At 46.4% G+C, this 13,117-nt stretch overlaps 2 protein-coding genes across 2 annotated transcripts; one reads left to right on the top strand and one right to left on the bottom strand.

Moving 5' to 3' along the window:
- Positions 1-4,905: 4,905 nt before the first annotated feature.
- On the top strand, positions 4,906-6,759 carry LOC101785576. The gene is made up of 3 exons (XM_004974164.3): positions 4,906-5,333; positions 5,484-5,720; positions 6,016-6,759. Exons 1-3 carry the CDS (start codon positions 5,124-5,126, stop codon positions 6,190-6,192), a joined length of 624 nt encoding a protein of 207 aa, XP_004974221.1. The 5' UTR covers positions 4,906-5,123; the 3' UTR covers positions 6,193-6,759.
- Positions 6,760-10,624: 3,865 nt separating this feature from the next.
- On the bottom strand, positions 10,625-12,592 carry LOC101785167 (protein DMR6-LIKE OXYGENASE 2). Its single transcript, XM_004974163.2, has 2 exons — positions 11,624-12,592; positions 10,625-11,143 (listed from the first exon to the last, which is right to left on the bottom strand). Exons 1-2 carry the CDS (start codon positions 12,518-12,520, stop codon positions 10,889-10,891), a joined length of 1,152 nt encoding a protein of 383 aa, XP_004974220.1. The 5' UTR covers positions 12,521-12,592; the 3' UTR covers positions 10,625-10,888.
- Between the last annotated feature and the right edge of the window lie 525 nt (positions 12,593-13,117).

The raw sequence follows: 13,117 nt of genomic DNA, 5'->3' as shown, positions 1-13,117 counted from the left end.
CCTGCATCTTCGTCGTCGGTGACAGACAGCGACTATGCAGCAGCTAGTCTTTTAGTTGTTTCCCCTCAGAATATTATTCATATGAGGCGCTAGCCCATGCATGCATATGTTTCTAGTCTATTCTGAATAATCTCAGAGAGGAATGGCCGGTGCTGTAAGACGACACAATCATCAATCAATCTAGTATGTTCCAAAGTAATTAAGATCCTCATCATGTATGCAGGAATTGAGCAATAATTAATAATGGCATGCCTTGCCTCAAGAACAGAATGGTTCTACCACTTTAGCTTTTCACATCAGCAGCACACTACTTTAACATTTGCATGCGAGTGAATGCATTGCGTCGGTGATGGGACGAGACGAGACGATGGATTGATCTGATGATAGATGTAGCTGCTATCTGACGTATATATAATTCCGATCGATCAGCAGCTAGCTGGTGAACAGAATATATAATCAATACGCCTGTGGATGGAGTAAGTAATTAGTTGTTGCATTCAGTCGATGGATGGTTGTATTATTAGCTTAATTCAAGGTCGATGCAAGGTGTGTCCTGGTCTCTTGGTTGATCGGAGCAGCGAGTGAGACGTCCTAACCAACCAAAGTAGTAACCATCTTCAATTCGTTCTCATGATACGCACAGGAAATGAAAATAGCTAGCTAGGGTACTATGCTAGCTACGAGCTTCATTCTTCCTAGCTCAGCCAGCAGCCATAGACTGAATGAAACAACTAGCTAGCTCGTTTTAAACTACAGTATGTTTGTAACAGAAATCCAACCAAGGTTCCAGAGGGCCCAACCCATGCATGCAAATGTCTAGTTCTACAAATAAGCTCCCTACTCCCCCTGATCTAGAGCTACCAAAAAAGGCATTTATAACTCGCATTATTTTTAAACTACCTACGCATATGCATATCTAAAAAAATAATGCACTGGGTAAATCTTTAGTAGTGTGTGTACTAGGTAAAAATAATATACTAGGTATTTATACCTAATATAAGTATGTGTAGTAGCACTTTAGTTTGTACTCGGGATATAATTAAGGACAAGAACCAAATGGAGGGAACATTAATAATAATTCCTGTAGTGTAAATCTTTTGACAATATGCATGGACCCTCCTCCTCGTTTTTTTTTAAACAACACCATGGTGAATTGAAAATCCATATACTCTCATTCATCAACAGCTGGGCCCATGCATGCATGTGCCTCACATATATACTAAGCCTTTTTCTGAGCTTGCACCGAACCTTACCACCTGCAGTGCATATATGCTGTCTCTCCTAGCTAGTCATCCTAGCTAGGGCTTCTTTTCCATGCTTCTTGGATATATACATGCATGCTTTGGGTTTGGACAGCTAATCCTGGCATTTGGAGAGATTGAAATGAGACATGTGTGCAATGCAAGCCAAAGTTTGGGAAAATATATAATACTACTACTAGCTAGGAGCTAGCTAGTGATGATGAAGGGATACTGAGCAAAAGTTTAATTTGTTGATTATGATATGTACGTATTTATATCTTTAAAAAATCTCATGCGAGGTAGGCCAACAAAAATTAAGGAGATTGATGACCCATTATTGATTTGTTCTGCAAATTGATTCCAGCTAATGTTTTTTCTTTTCGCGAATGATTCCAGCTAATGGACGGTAGCGCGCTTAGCTTACACGTACTTAGTACATTCACGTTGAGATAGTATATCACCGTTCGTCTTTATTTGGCTTGCTCTTTTTTAAAAGGGTGGTATCATCAGGATGCGTGCAAGTTGTGGATGAAAAATCTCCAAGTAATCATGTACCGTTGAATGCATATATAAATCATATTGCCGCACTACATATTTTCGTCCTGCCGTTGGCAGGTCATGCTAGCTAGCTACTGACCTAGCGCAATGCACACGTTTCGGGCGTAGTGAGTAACCATCACAAAATTCTGAAGAAATAATACATGGCTGCTAGCTGAATACGGAGTATCATGTAGTAGCTAGTCATCACTGAGACACCTGCGGGCAGAATGATATGATCCATGCTATAGCTAGTAAACCTCGCAGTAGCTCGGTTGGGTAGGTTTCTTATTACGATGGGATGTGCTGGTTCGAGTATCCGATTTAGCTAGGTTGTTCTCTATTTTTGGATAACTAGTAAGCAACATGCTCGTTGAATTAGTTTTTCAGTAGCAAGCAACTCCACTCGTAAGAGTCAGAGCAACAACTAGTAATTATATATGTACTACTACACTTAAGATAACTTGATTTTAAGGTCTATACATGTACTTGATTTGTATTGCATCTATAGCACGAGCAATGGATGGTTTTTCTTGTGAAAAGATGAACTGGATCGTGTGTTAGTACTTTGTGATCTAGCTAGACATGCATGTGTTCTGGAATGTCTCCTTTTGTTTCCTCTTGCATTGGTGTCTGTGCCTAGCTGGACATTGTCGCGTACTTGACAGTACCGCCGCGTCAGTCATGCCATGCATGTGCCATTTGCTCTGTACGCACGCTTCCAGTAATGCATATGTATCTACGCGTACCACTAGCTAGTATAATGCCAAGTTCGTTGGGCATTATTTGAATTAATCATCAATTGTTTGTTTGGACGGAATACGAACGAATTGCCAAGTTGCAATCATTCTATTGTACACAAGCAAGTATAATTGCATTTATCGGATTTTAATCCCATACTGATGACAGGGCTAGTTACCCTGCTGAAGGAGTATATATATTATATTGATTAACACCCTTTTCTTTTTTATTTATTGAAAATTTCATTGGCTATAGGTTCATATATATCACTATATGTTGAGCTTAATTAGATTATATTTCCCCCCTTGAAGAGACATCTGAAATAAAAGGCATTTCGATTTTGATATTACAAGTGGATGGGAGCACGTGCCATCTCATTTTATTTATGGGACCGCTAATCCAGGTTTGTTTATTAAGTTTGGATGCCTTGTACGGTGCAGTTCAAGTACAGAGAATTACCATGCATGACGATGCAAGTTAGCCAAGTTTATTGTTATTGCAGGGGCATCACCTGATCCTTAATGATGAAGTCTACTCCATCATCCAAGCGCTGCAATCTCATCCCATGTGCATGCCATATGTATTGCCATTTATGCAATCTCCTATCTTTCCCTTATAGTCTTCTCAAGTCTGACTACTAACCGTACGTAGTACCAGGTCTTATTAGGACATTATACATCAATCAGCTTAAGGGCTTAATTGTTTGGTTAGTTCCTCTCCTTTTCTGTCTAGTCATCATAAAAATAAAAATAAAAGAGAGTCGTTTCAGTGCACACGTGGATATAACACGTTTAAACTTTAAAAACCAAATATCTTTTCAAAGAAACTCACAAGTATAATTGACCGTGAAGTCTCTTGGATTGGTCTACAGAAATCAATGTCCACAGTAGCCTGAGTATGTTGGAACCATTTTCTGTTTGGTGAATTCAGGGAGGGAGAGAAAAGTAATTTCTTGACTCATCTATGTGCATGCAAAAACATGCCAAGAATTGAAGTGCGCCTGCTTGGAGGTAGCTGTTAGAGTTTTTGTATTTATTATGTGATGGCTCGTGCTGAACAACACTCCATTAGGTAGGCGTTAATCATTGGAGGCCGTCGTTTACCTTTTGAGCTGGAAGAGCATGGATTGCATTGCGGCTCCGATCGATCCATGGACCAAAAGCCTGAAGCTTCCTCCTTGCTTGCCCTCTAGCTTGCATTGCTAGCTTTTTGTTAAGCCGCTGGCCGGCTGAAAAGACGAATGTTCTGACAGATCATATGCACGAGGATGGTATGGGCTAGCTTTGTGCACTTGGTATTTAGCATGGCACGCAGCCGGTGATCCATCCGTCATCAGCTCATCGGTTGCTGCATGCTGTGGTCCTGGTGAAACTTGGCCATCATTCGCTGCCCACCCCTTCCTCCATGCCTGTGTTCTCTAACCACAACTGCGTAGGCATTGATGATTCGTTGTGCATGTGTAAACGTCCTCTTCATTTCTAAACATTGACGTCCTGACTGACTGAACCCAAGCACAAGCTAGCCGCGTGTTTTGCCGTCGGTCGACATCTTACTGTGGTCTATGTCATGTTCAAGATCGGCTATTGGGAGCCAATATGTTGCCCACCTCTTCCTCAAAATGGATGCGGTGCCTTGTGGCGTGGCAAGCAAGTGCACAAGTTGCTTGTGCAGTTAGAAAAGAAAAGTGAGCAAATTCAGTCTGGTAATTCTATCATCGTCATTTTGCGTTTGGGCTTTGCACGCAGAAACTGATGCATATCATACGTGGTGCTGCGTTTGAAACTGAAATAATAAAGCCACTTTGTTGATGGAGCTACAAGGCGGAGGCGTGGTTAAAACTGAAAAGATTCCGCTTTTAAGCAAGGAAAAAGAAGCTTGCGGCCCAAACAAAGAAGCCATGGACATGGACATGGACATGGACTGCACTGCACTGCACTGCACTGCGCCGGAGCCAGCTTTTGTTTGGTCAGTTGCGGCATGCCATTCAGCATTTCAGCCTCCGTTTCAGGTGCTGCTGCATGTCAGTGTCACTCCGACTGACTCTAGTATCTGCCCTACACTCATACTGAATGGTGGGCCGCAGAGTGTCAGTGATGAGTTACTCCGAGATTAGTGCCAGTGTGTGCGTGTGGTCGCCAGGGACTGGTGCCGGATCTACTGAACCGATTGCTCAATCAGTCGTCAGTGAGTCGGCGGTCAGGTCAAGACGAGTGGAGTGGAGTCCCCATTTCTGCACATCCATCCACTGCAGTGCAGCAGCAAGTACGAATCCGCATCGGGAGGAGGGAGGGCGGCCCCACAAGGCAGTGAGTCACAGGCACAGGCACCGGCACCTACTCCTCCTCTGCTCCAGTGAGTGACAGGCCAGAAGACGAGACGAGCGAAGCGGCGCAAGCAAACACGAAAAGGAAGCCAGGGGAAAAGCCCACGCTACCTTCCAATCTCTCCCCAATCTCTCTCGGCCCCCATTCCATTCCCCACCACCGTCTCTCTCTCTCTCTTTCCCCCACATCTCTCTCTCTCTCTCCCCCTCCCTTGGCCAGTTCGCCGGCAGGGCAGGCCGGCATTGCCTCCCGACGACGATTGGCCCGCATTTGCAATAGCATGATGCTGCGGCGCGTGGCCTCGTCGACGCCGGTGCCCGAGTGGCTGGAGACGCTGCTCTCGACGCGCTTCTTCCTGGCCTGCGGCGCGCACCCGGCGTCGCCGCGCAACGAGTGCAACATGTTCTGCCTCGACTGCAGGGGGGCGCCGCCGCCGGCCTTCTGCTACTACTGCAGGGCGCACCGACACGCAGCCCACCGGGTCATCCAGGTCTAATTTCCTTGCTTGCTTGCTGCTTTTTTTTTTGTCTCTCTTCTTCTTCCTCTTCTTCTTCCCTGCAATTTCCAAGTCTTTGAGCGCAATGCGGCTTCAAAAATCCAATCTTTATTTCACCTGCTGCCCCCACGACGGATGCTGCAGATACGGCGGTCGTCCTACCACGACGTGGTGCGGGTCTCCGAGGTGGAGGACGTCCTCGACATCACCGGCGTCCAGACCTACGTCATCAACAGCGCCAGGGTCCTCTTCCTCAACGAGCGCCCCCAGCCGCGCGGCGCCGGCGCCGCCGCGGGCAAGGCCGCCGCCTCCCCCTACAACTGCGAGATCTGCGGACGCGCGCTGCTCGACCCATTCCGCTTCTGCTCCCTCGGATGCAAGGTGGGTGCTTTCTTGCCTTGTCTTCTTCGGTTGTTGTTCTTGATTGCTCCGCCCGCCCGCCCACCCACCTGCATTATTCCCCAATGCCGCGCCGGCCAAGAACACCAAAAGATTGCGTTGCGCTTGCGCCTGTCATTTCTCCATCCATGGGCATGGATAGAAAAAAAAAGAAAACAAATGCCATGAAAGAGCGAGGAATCGAATGAATGAATGGCAATGCGTTGGGTTTCAGTTCCGTTCTGTTCGGTCACGTTTAATTCGCCGCCCCTGATGCCTTAATGAATTCCTGCTGCAGCTGGTGGACACCAAGCGGAGCAACGGCCACGCGGCGGCGGCGGCGGCTACCGGAGGCGACGTTGACGGCGTCACCGACAATGAGGCGGCGGAGGCCGGCGGAAGCGGGCACGGCGCGGCGCGGCCGCTGGGGCGCCGCCGGAAGGGGATCCCCCACCGCGCGCCCTTCTGGTCCTGACCTGACCGACATTATTATCGGCCGGGCAACGAACAGCTAGCAATGGATCGATCAATGGCGTCCGATCCGGAAGAGGAAGAATCAGTAGCTAGCAATGCAATGCAGTGCAAGCATCAAGCAGCAGGCAATGCCGGCAGCAATGGGACTGACTTGCCGGCTTCGTTCATTCGGTTGTACTTACTACTTACTTAGAAAAACAAGGAAAGGAGAGAGAGGGAAGATACTGCCCGCCCAACTAGAAAAAAAAAAAGGAAAGAAAGAAAGGAAGATAGATAGATAGAAAAGCAAGCTGAGCTGCTGAGCTCGGCAGCTCCGCCCCAACCACCGGAGGGAGAAGGAGAGGGAGAGGAAAGGGAAGAAGGTGCCGAGCCGGGGCCGCGCGCGCGCTGGACTGCAGTAAGCAACATGTCTGTCCCCATCCCCCTCTTGCTTCTCTCTCACCAAGCTAAGTCGCCATGCCTTGCCATACCAGCATTTGGTACGGTAGGTGTACGTGACATGCCTGATCATCTCCTAGCCCATATTAAACTTGGATTAGCAGGAAATGGAATGAATTCTTTTACAGTACATTGGTTGGTACTACTACTGAATTGGTAGTGAGCAGTGTTAATCTTTGCTCTCTTTTGTTTTTCACATTTTGCTTGGTGCCTGCTGGATCACTGCATTATACTTTCTCATTACACATTGCATATACATTGTTCTGTTCCTCAACTCAAGCAATGCAAGCATTTGGTTGGGGAGGTTGAAATTGGAAATGCTGAGAAAGAAAGGCCAGCGGAAGAGAGATATTAGGTAGATGCAGCAGCTGGCCAGAGGCCAGGCGTGCAGGAAGGAAGGAAGGAAGGGATACCAAAGGAAAACGAATGATTGTCTTTTTGCTTGTCTGCTGCCTGCCTGCCCGCCCTGCTACTCCTATGCTATGGAAGGTGCATTGTTTGTTAGTTTCAGCTTCCTATCCTAGCTAAGATATATACTTGTTGCAAAGCTTCTCACTAGTTAATTAATTTGTTTATGCAACAACTTAGTTAATTACGCTCGCTGCCTGTCGTTGTTGCCCAACCCAACCTCTTCTTTTCGTCTGTTTCTCTTCTTCTCTCTCCCTCTCATTTTGGAGGGAATAAAATGTGCCTTCCTGGATGGAATAGCCCAGCCATCCGGGGTACAATTATAATAATGTGCCTGCATTATTGGTTCGTTTGGCACGGCCAGCCCAGCAGATTCAGCTAGCAGGCTACACCATATATGATGATTGATTATACTAATCCGAGTATCATCTTTTGTCTGTTTTGTTTTCTGATGATCCAGTCAGGATCAGTTTTGGCTTGCCATATGGTAGCTTAGGTAATATTCTACCACACCATCCAGCAGGCCGGCCGGCCTGCCACTGTTAGTTGCTCACTGCATTATAATTTGCCGCTGCTATTTTGCAACTAGTTTGCATTGGGCTACGATTAGTTTTTTTTTTTGCTTTGCAACCTTGCTGTAAACATGCATGCTTGTTGTGGAGAGATCACAGCCGTGAGTGAGTGACAGATATAGCTGTTGGGCTGGGCTTGGTTGGGTTGGAGGTGCTGATGACGGTGTCATGGCGGCTCATCGGACGAGCAACCGGCCAAACCCAAACCCGTCACATGCATGAGCTAGCCATATAGTTGTTGCCTTCTCTTCCTCTTTATTTCTCTTTGGTACTTGGTTAGGTTGGGTCCATTTACTCCATTCCCTCTAACCACCGCATGCCCAACCCAAAATCTTTTTTTTCTTCACCAAAAAGCGTCCACATTTGCCACCCGTCTCTCACAATGATTTGAAAAACTAGTTGAATTGAATAAACTAAAGAGAGCCGGAGATGGACCTTTAGGGCACCGATCCTTACCCCTAAAGCACTGTCCATCGATCCCTACTCTTTCCGATGTATTTGCTTGTCATCTACTATATCGCTTTGCTCGTTGGGCTGCTAATTGCTTGGGTCCCCAACAACCGGTTTCTCCATGGCCCATGGGCTCTCGACAGAGAGAGGTCCCCACGTAATTGTGTGATTTGTGCTAGTATATTATTATATATATATATATTATTATTTGTGTTAATTACTGATTTACGCATGGTATATCATGTCGATGAAAATTAAAAAAAAATCTGTTTTGACATGCATGTGCTGACTGTACATGCAGTGATGCAGAGTTGACTCGCTCTGATTGTCAGCCTCTGCTTACGTTGGTACATTGCACCTCTCCAACAGCTTTTAGTGCTATTATCATTGGAACGTTCATGAACTTGATGGGATGCTATCAAACATCACGTACGTCATGCATGGTTTTGTTTGCATTGTGCTGTCATCTATCCAACCTTGTGCTATGCACGGGAGTATTTGTCAAACCCCTCCGATTGTATATGCATGATAAAATCGTCGCAAACAAAACTGCACCGGCAAGAACTAACTACCCGGGAATTGTATATACGGATAGTCAAATGCTGTGTATCCATCATATACAATGGAGCATCCCGTTGACGTCAACGGATAATCTGCATGCTGAACACTCTGTTGTTTATTGAGCTTGCTTGGAGATGTAATTGTCTGTTGCAGCTGACCTGCCTTCCAATATACTCCATGCCTAACAATTACTAGCGTGTCAAGTTCTCCTTGGCTGTTGACTCTGCTTCTATTATTTACAAATAACGGCGTTGATCAATTCCAATCCTTTTTTTTCCTGGAAGACAAAAGTCGTACTAGCTGCCTAGCTAGCGCTGCTGTGTTGTTCGTTTGTGTGACAAATATAGTATAGTTGTTTGGCCCACTGATTATTAATTTGCATATTTCTACGTGTTTATTTACAGTACGTTCAAATTATAGGTCGTTTTGGCTTTTCTAAATGTATAGGTATTATTATACATCTAGACATAGAGTATATCTAAGTACATAATAAAGTCTATGAATCTAAAAAATCAAAACGACCTATAATTTGGAACGGAGGGAGTAGCTTTGACTCGTCAAGATATATACTTTAATTTTAGCTCGTCCTATTTTTTTTCCCCTTCCGGGTGATGATGACCTGGCTATTACTATGAGCAGCTTATGTTGCAGATTAATTCTGATGATAAATCGTCCGTGCCACGTCGTCCTTGTTCCTACGTCCGATCTCACTGTGGTTTATCAAGACCCCACAGTGACGGTGATTTATGTCATCGTATTTACTTGAAGATGAGAAATTGTTGTCATCGTATATATACTTCTCGCTGGTGGCAACATCAAACCAATTGTTTGGTGTGTCCATGATTATTGGCTCTTCCTCATCTGTGCCTTCCTTCTCTCCAAGGGCGTCTCATTCATATGGTGTGGTATGTGCTATGACAGGTACGGGTGTTGCCACCGGTTCGATAAGTATGTTGCTCGATGGCGGTGCCTATCCATGATCGATGGATTCCCTTCGGCCTAGATGCTAGTTTTAAATAGGAAAAAATCCAAATTACTCCTCTAAAGTATAACCAAAATTTGGATAACTTCCTAAAGTATTTCTTGGTCCAATTTACCCCTAAACTATACCATTTGGTTCAATTTACCTCTTAACATAATTTGTTCTTTTTGTTTCTCCATGTACGGTGGAGTCTTAAGTTCAAATTTTACAAGATGATAGCAGACATCATAAGAAATGTTAAAAAATATATCATGAATTTTTTTATCACTATTTTGATAGGGTAAGATATTTAATAATAAAATATATCCTTGAGATACAAAATTATATAAAAACTAATGATGAAAATTTCATAAAATATTTTTTTAATATAGATTATGATGTCCATTACTACCACCCTGCAAATTCAACTTTTGTATGGAGAAACAAAAATGACAAATTGCATTATGGGGTAAGTTAAACCAAATAAGTATAGTTTAGGGGTGACAAATTGCATTATGGGGTAAGTTAAACCAAATAAGTATAGTTTAGGGGTAAATTGAATCAAAACATAGTTTAGGGGTTATCTGAACTTTCGCTATGCTTGAAGGCCCGTCTCTTGATTTGTGCATGAGTTCTCTTTTTATAGCATGTATCTTTATTGAAGTCCCGATGTTCTAGTTCCATTATTCGTATCATTGCGCTTGCAACTTTTTGTTGTATTATGTGTGAACTTGCCAATTGCCAGACTGATCAATGACGAGTTCAGGATGGATTCTGGCCTGCCATTCCTTGAAAAAGATATTTACATAACTTATTAATTATATAATCTCCAAGATCCTTCATTCCTTTATGTATAATAGATACTCATGCAGTGCCATTTGGAGTTATGAAAAAGGTAAAATCGCAATCGAAAAGGCCAATAGGACGAGATTTTCAACTTGTTTGGATCGTGGTTCCGCATGGTACGACGATGCAAACCAAACAGGTCGTAATTTAAGTGAACCGAGCATACCTCGATCACAACTGGTACAGGACGAAACAGATGAACATATATATGTAGTTACAATTCATTCATTCATTCATTCAGTTCACTCTCAATACATCATTGAGTACGTTAATTACGTACGTACTCGTTTCATATACAGTACATATTATTCCTAGCCGATCGAATGAAAACCAATAATGCAAGAAGTCAACGCACGCTGAGCTACTAACTTTATTTGTCAAAAATACCAGTAATAGTTAATAAGCAAGAATTAATTAAGCTAGCAATTAATAATTATATATATATGCGGTACCAAATTAAGCTATAGGGCGAGCATCCTTGACTGGAGGAAGGTCTTGTCCTTGCCGTCGGCGGAGGCGAGGTAGGCGAGGAAGGTGGCGAAGTCGGTGTCCATGTACCGCGGCGGGTTGCCGGCGGCCTCGTCCACCAGCTCCGGCGCCGGCCCGACCACACGCTCCGCCGGCAGGCTGTGGAACGACGCCACCGAGATGCGAGGCCGCGTCGAGTTGACGCGCACACGGTGCAGCACGCTCTTGTACGCCCCGTTGCTGTAGATCTGCAATTCGTTTTCATTTTTATTACTATCACCACACCCCGTTGCTGTAAGTGTAAACAAGAAATCCTTGCATCTAATAAGTGACGTTTAGCTACTAAGTAGAGCCAGCTCACTGGTTTGACTTGCAATTTTGGCCTCAAGTAATCAATCATTAGCTAAACATATATGGTGCTAGCTAGGTCTTAAATATTAGCTTGAGACATGATGCATGGTCTGCACAACCTTTTTGCATTTGACTAGTTATCAGCTTTTTGTTTCTCTGTTGTAAGCTAGGGTCAATTTCATCACTTTGGAGCTAGCTGAGCCAAATCATTAATAAAGTGTGATCGGATAGCTAGCTAGGTTCCTTGATGCGTGCTGTCAACCAACCAACCAACTGCGATTAGTGCTCGATCGTCGTCACCCACAGCATGCATGCGCAGTGTTTTCTACTGATGCTAGTCTACTGTCAGCTCAGCTCAGCTATCTGCAGGAGTGTACCTCTAGGTGGTCGCCGACGTTGACGACGAAGGATCCCGGGATCGGGTCGACGGTGAGCCATCGTCCGCCGTGCATGACCTGGAGCCCCTCCACGTGGTCCTGCAGCACGAAGGTGAAGAGGCCGTAGTCGGAGTGCGCTGGCATCCCCAGCGTGAGCTCCGGCTGCGGGCACGCCGGGTAGCAGTTCACCGTCATCATGTGCGACGACCCCGCCGCTAGCTCCCCCAGCACACCGCCGGAAGCGATGCCCAGGGCCTGGAGCGCCGCCTCCATGAGCTCCATGAACAGGGCATGGCTCGCCGCGGCGTACGCGGACGCGACGCCCCTCAGGTCCGCGGGCTCCCGCGGCCACGACGCCACGACGTCGCGCAGCGGGTGGCTGCAGGCGAGCTTGAGGAAGTCGCGCCAGCACAGCACGGCGTCCCTGGCCTGGTTGAAGCTCGTGCCGTACCGCACGGCGGCGCGCACGTCCGGCGACATGTACCGCTCCCGCTCGGCCAGCGGCAGCTCGAAGAAGCGCCGCGCCACGTCCAGCATCCCGGAGATCACCCCGCCGTCGACGCCGTGGTTCACCACCTGGAAGAACCCGTACTCCCGGCACGCCGCGTCGAGCGTTGCCAGCGCGCCGGCGTGCCGGGAGGGGTCGCGGAGGCAGGCGAGGTCGACGACGGGGAGCCTGACCCTGCCGCCGCCGCTGCTGCTACGGGGGCGGTCGGGTGCGGGCAGGACGTAGCTGTCGGGCAGCCTGGTAATGCCGCTGTCGGAGAGGTGCCGCACGCCTTTCATCAGGCTACTGTACGACAGCTCCTCCTGATCGACAGCTTCTTCTGTCGCTTGCTGCTGAAGCTGGGTGTTGGCCAGGTCAACGATCGCCATTGGCGCCGCAACCAAGCTCATAGTGTACCTTGGATTGCTTGTTGGAAAGCTAGCTAGCTCGGAACGAAGAGCTTGGTGCGTGTCGTGCGAATGGCCGGAGAGGGATGGAGCTCCTATTTATAGGAGAAGACGACGACTGGCCGACTGCATGCTCTGAAACCGGACATGCCAGACAGCGGCCGGTTTTGGCTGCAGGTCTCCTCTCCTTGATCGAGTTGACTAGTCAAATCCATGCCTCACGCGCACTCCAATCCAACGGCAAAGCCATTGCCAATTCGCCATGCGACCTAGTAGTAGCATCAAAACAAAAACAGAGGCTACCTTCCTGCCACGTCGGACGGCTGGCTGTGCGCTGACACGTGGATGAGCGTGCGTACACCACAGCCCACAGGTACAACGTATATAGACTATATATCACAAATACAAAGAAATATAAGGTGCATGCTGCCATAATTTACTCAATTATATGTAGTAAACTATTTTGTCACAAGTCATATATACAGCGGGCAATAATGAGAATTTTATATTCTGCGTCAAACAAAAATTCATGATGCATGTGGTTGAATATATATATACGTGGGTATTAAAGGTCACCCATTAGTAGCCTTCACCCAGTAC

The sequence above is a fragment of the Setaria italica genome, chromosome VI (assembly GCF_000263155.2).
Source record: "Setaria italica strain Yugu1 chromosome VI, Setaria_italica_v2.0, whole genome shotgun sequence".
NCBI classification, from domain to species: Eukaryota; Viridiplantae; Streptophyta; class Magnoliopsida; order Poales; family Poaceae; genus Setaria; species Setaria italica.
Note: the sequence above shows the minus strand (reverse complement) of the source record. Positions and strands in the feature narration are given on the sequence as shown.

Bases quoted from the DNA above. Each gene is read 5' to 3' on its own strand.
- LOC101785576 (XM_004974164.3), top strand. From the start codon at position 5,124: ATGATGCTGCGGCGCGTGGCCTCGTCGACGCCGGTGCCCGAGTGGCTG. The intron at 5,334-5,483 runs GTCTAATTTCCT...CGGATGCTGCAG, and splicing joins CAGCCCACCGGGTCATCCAG to ATACGGCGGTCGTCCTACCA. The intron at 5,721-6,015 runs GTGGGTGCTTTC...TTCCTGCTGCAG, and splicing joins TCTGCTCCCTCGGATGCAAG to CTGGTGGACACCAAGCGGAG.
- LOC101785167 (XM_004974163.2), bottom strand. From the start codon at position 12,520: ATGAGCTTGGTTGCGGCGCCAATGGCGATCGTTGACCTGGCCAACACC. The intron at 11,144-11,623 runs GTACACTCCTGC...AACGAATTGCAG, and splicing joins ACGTCGGCGACCACCTAGAG to ATCTACAGCAACGGGGCGTA.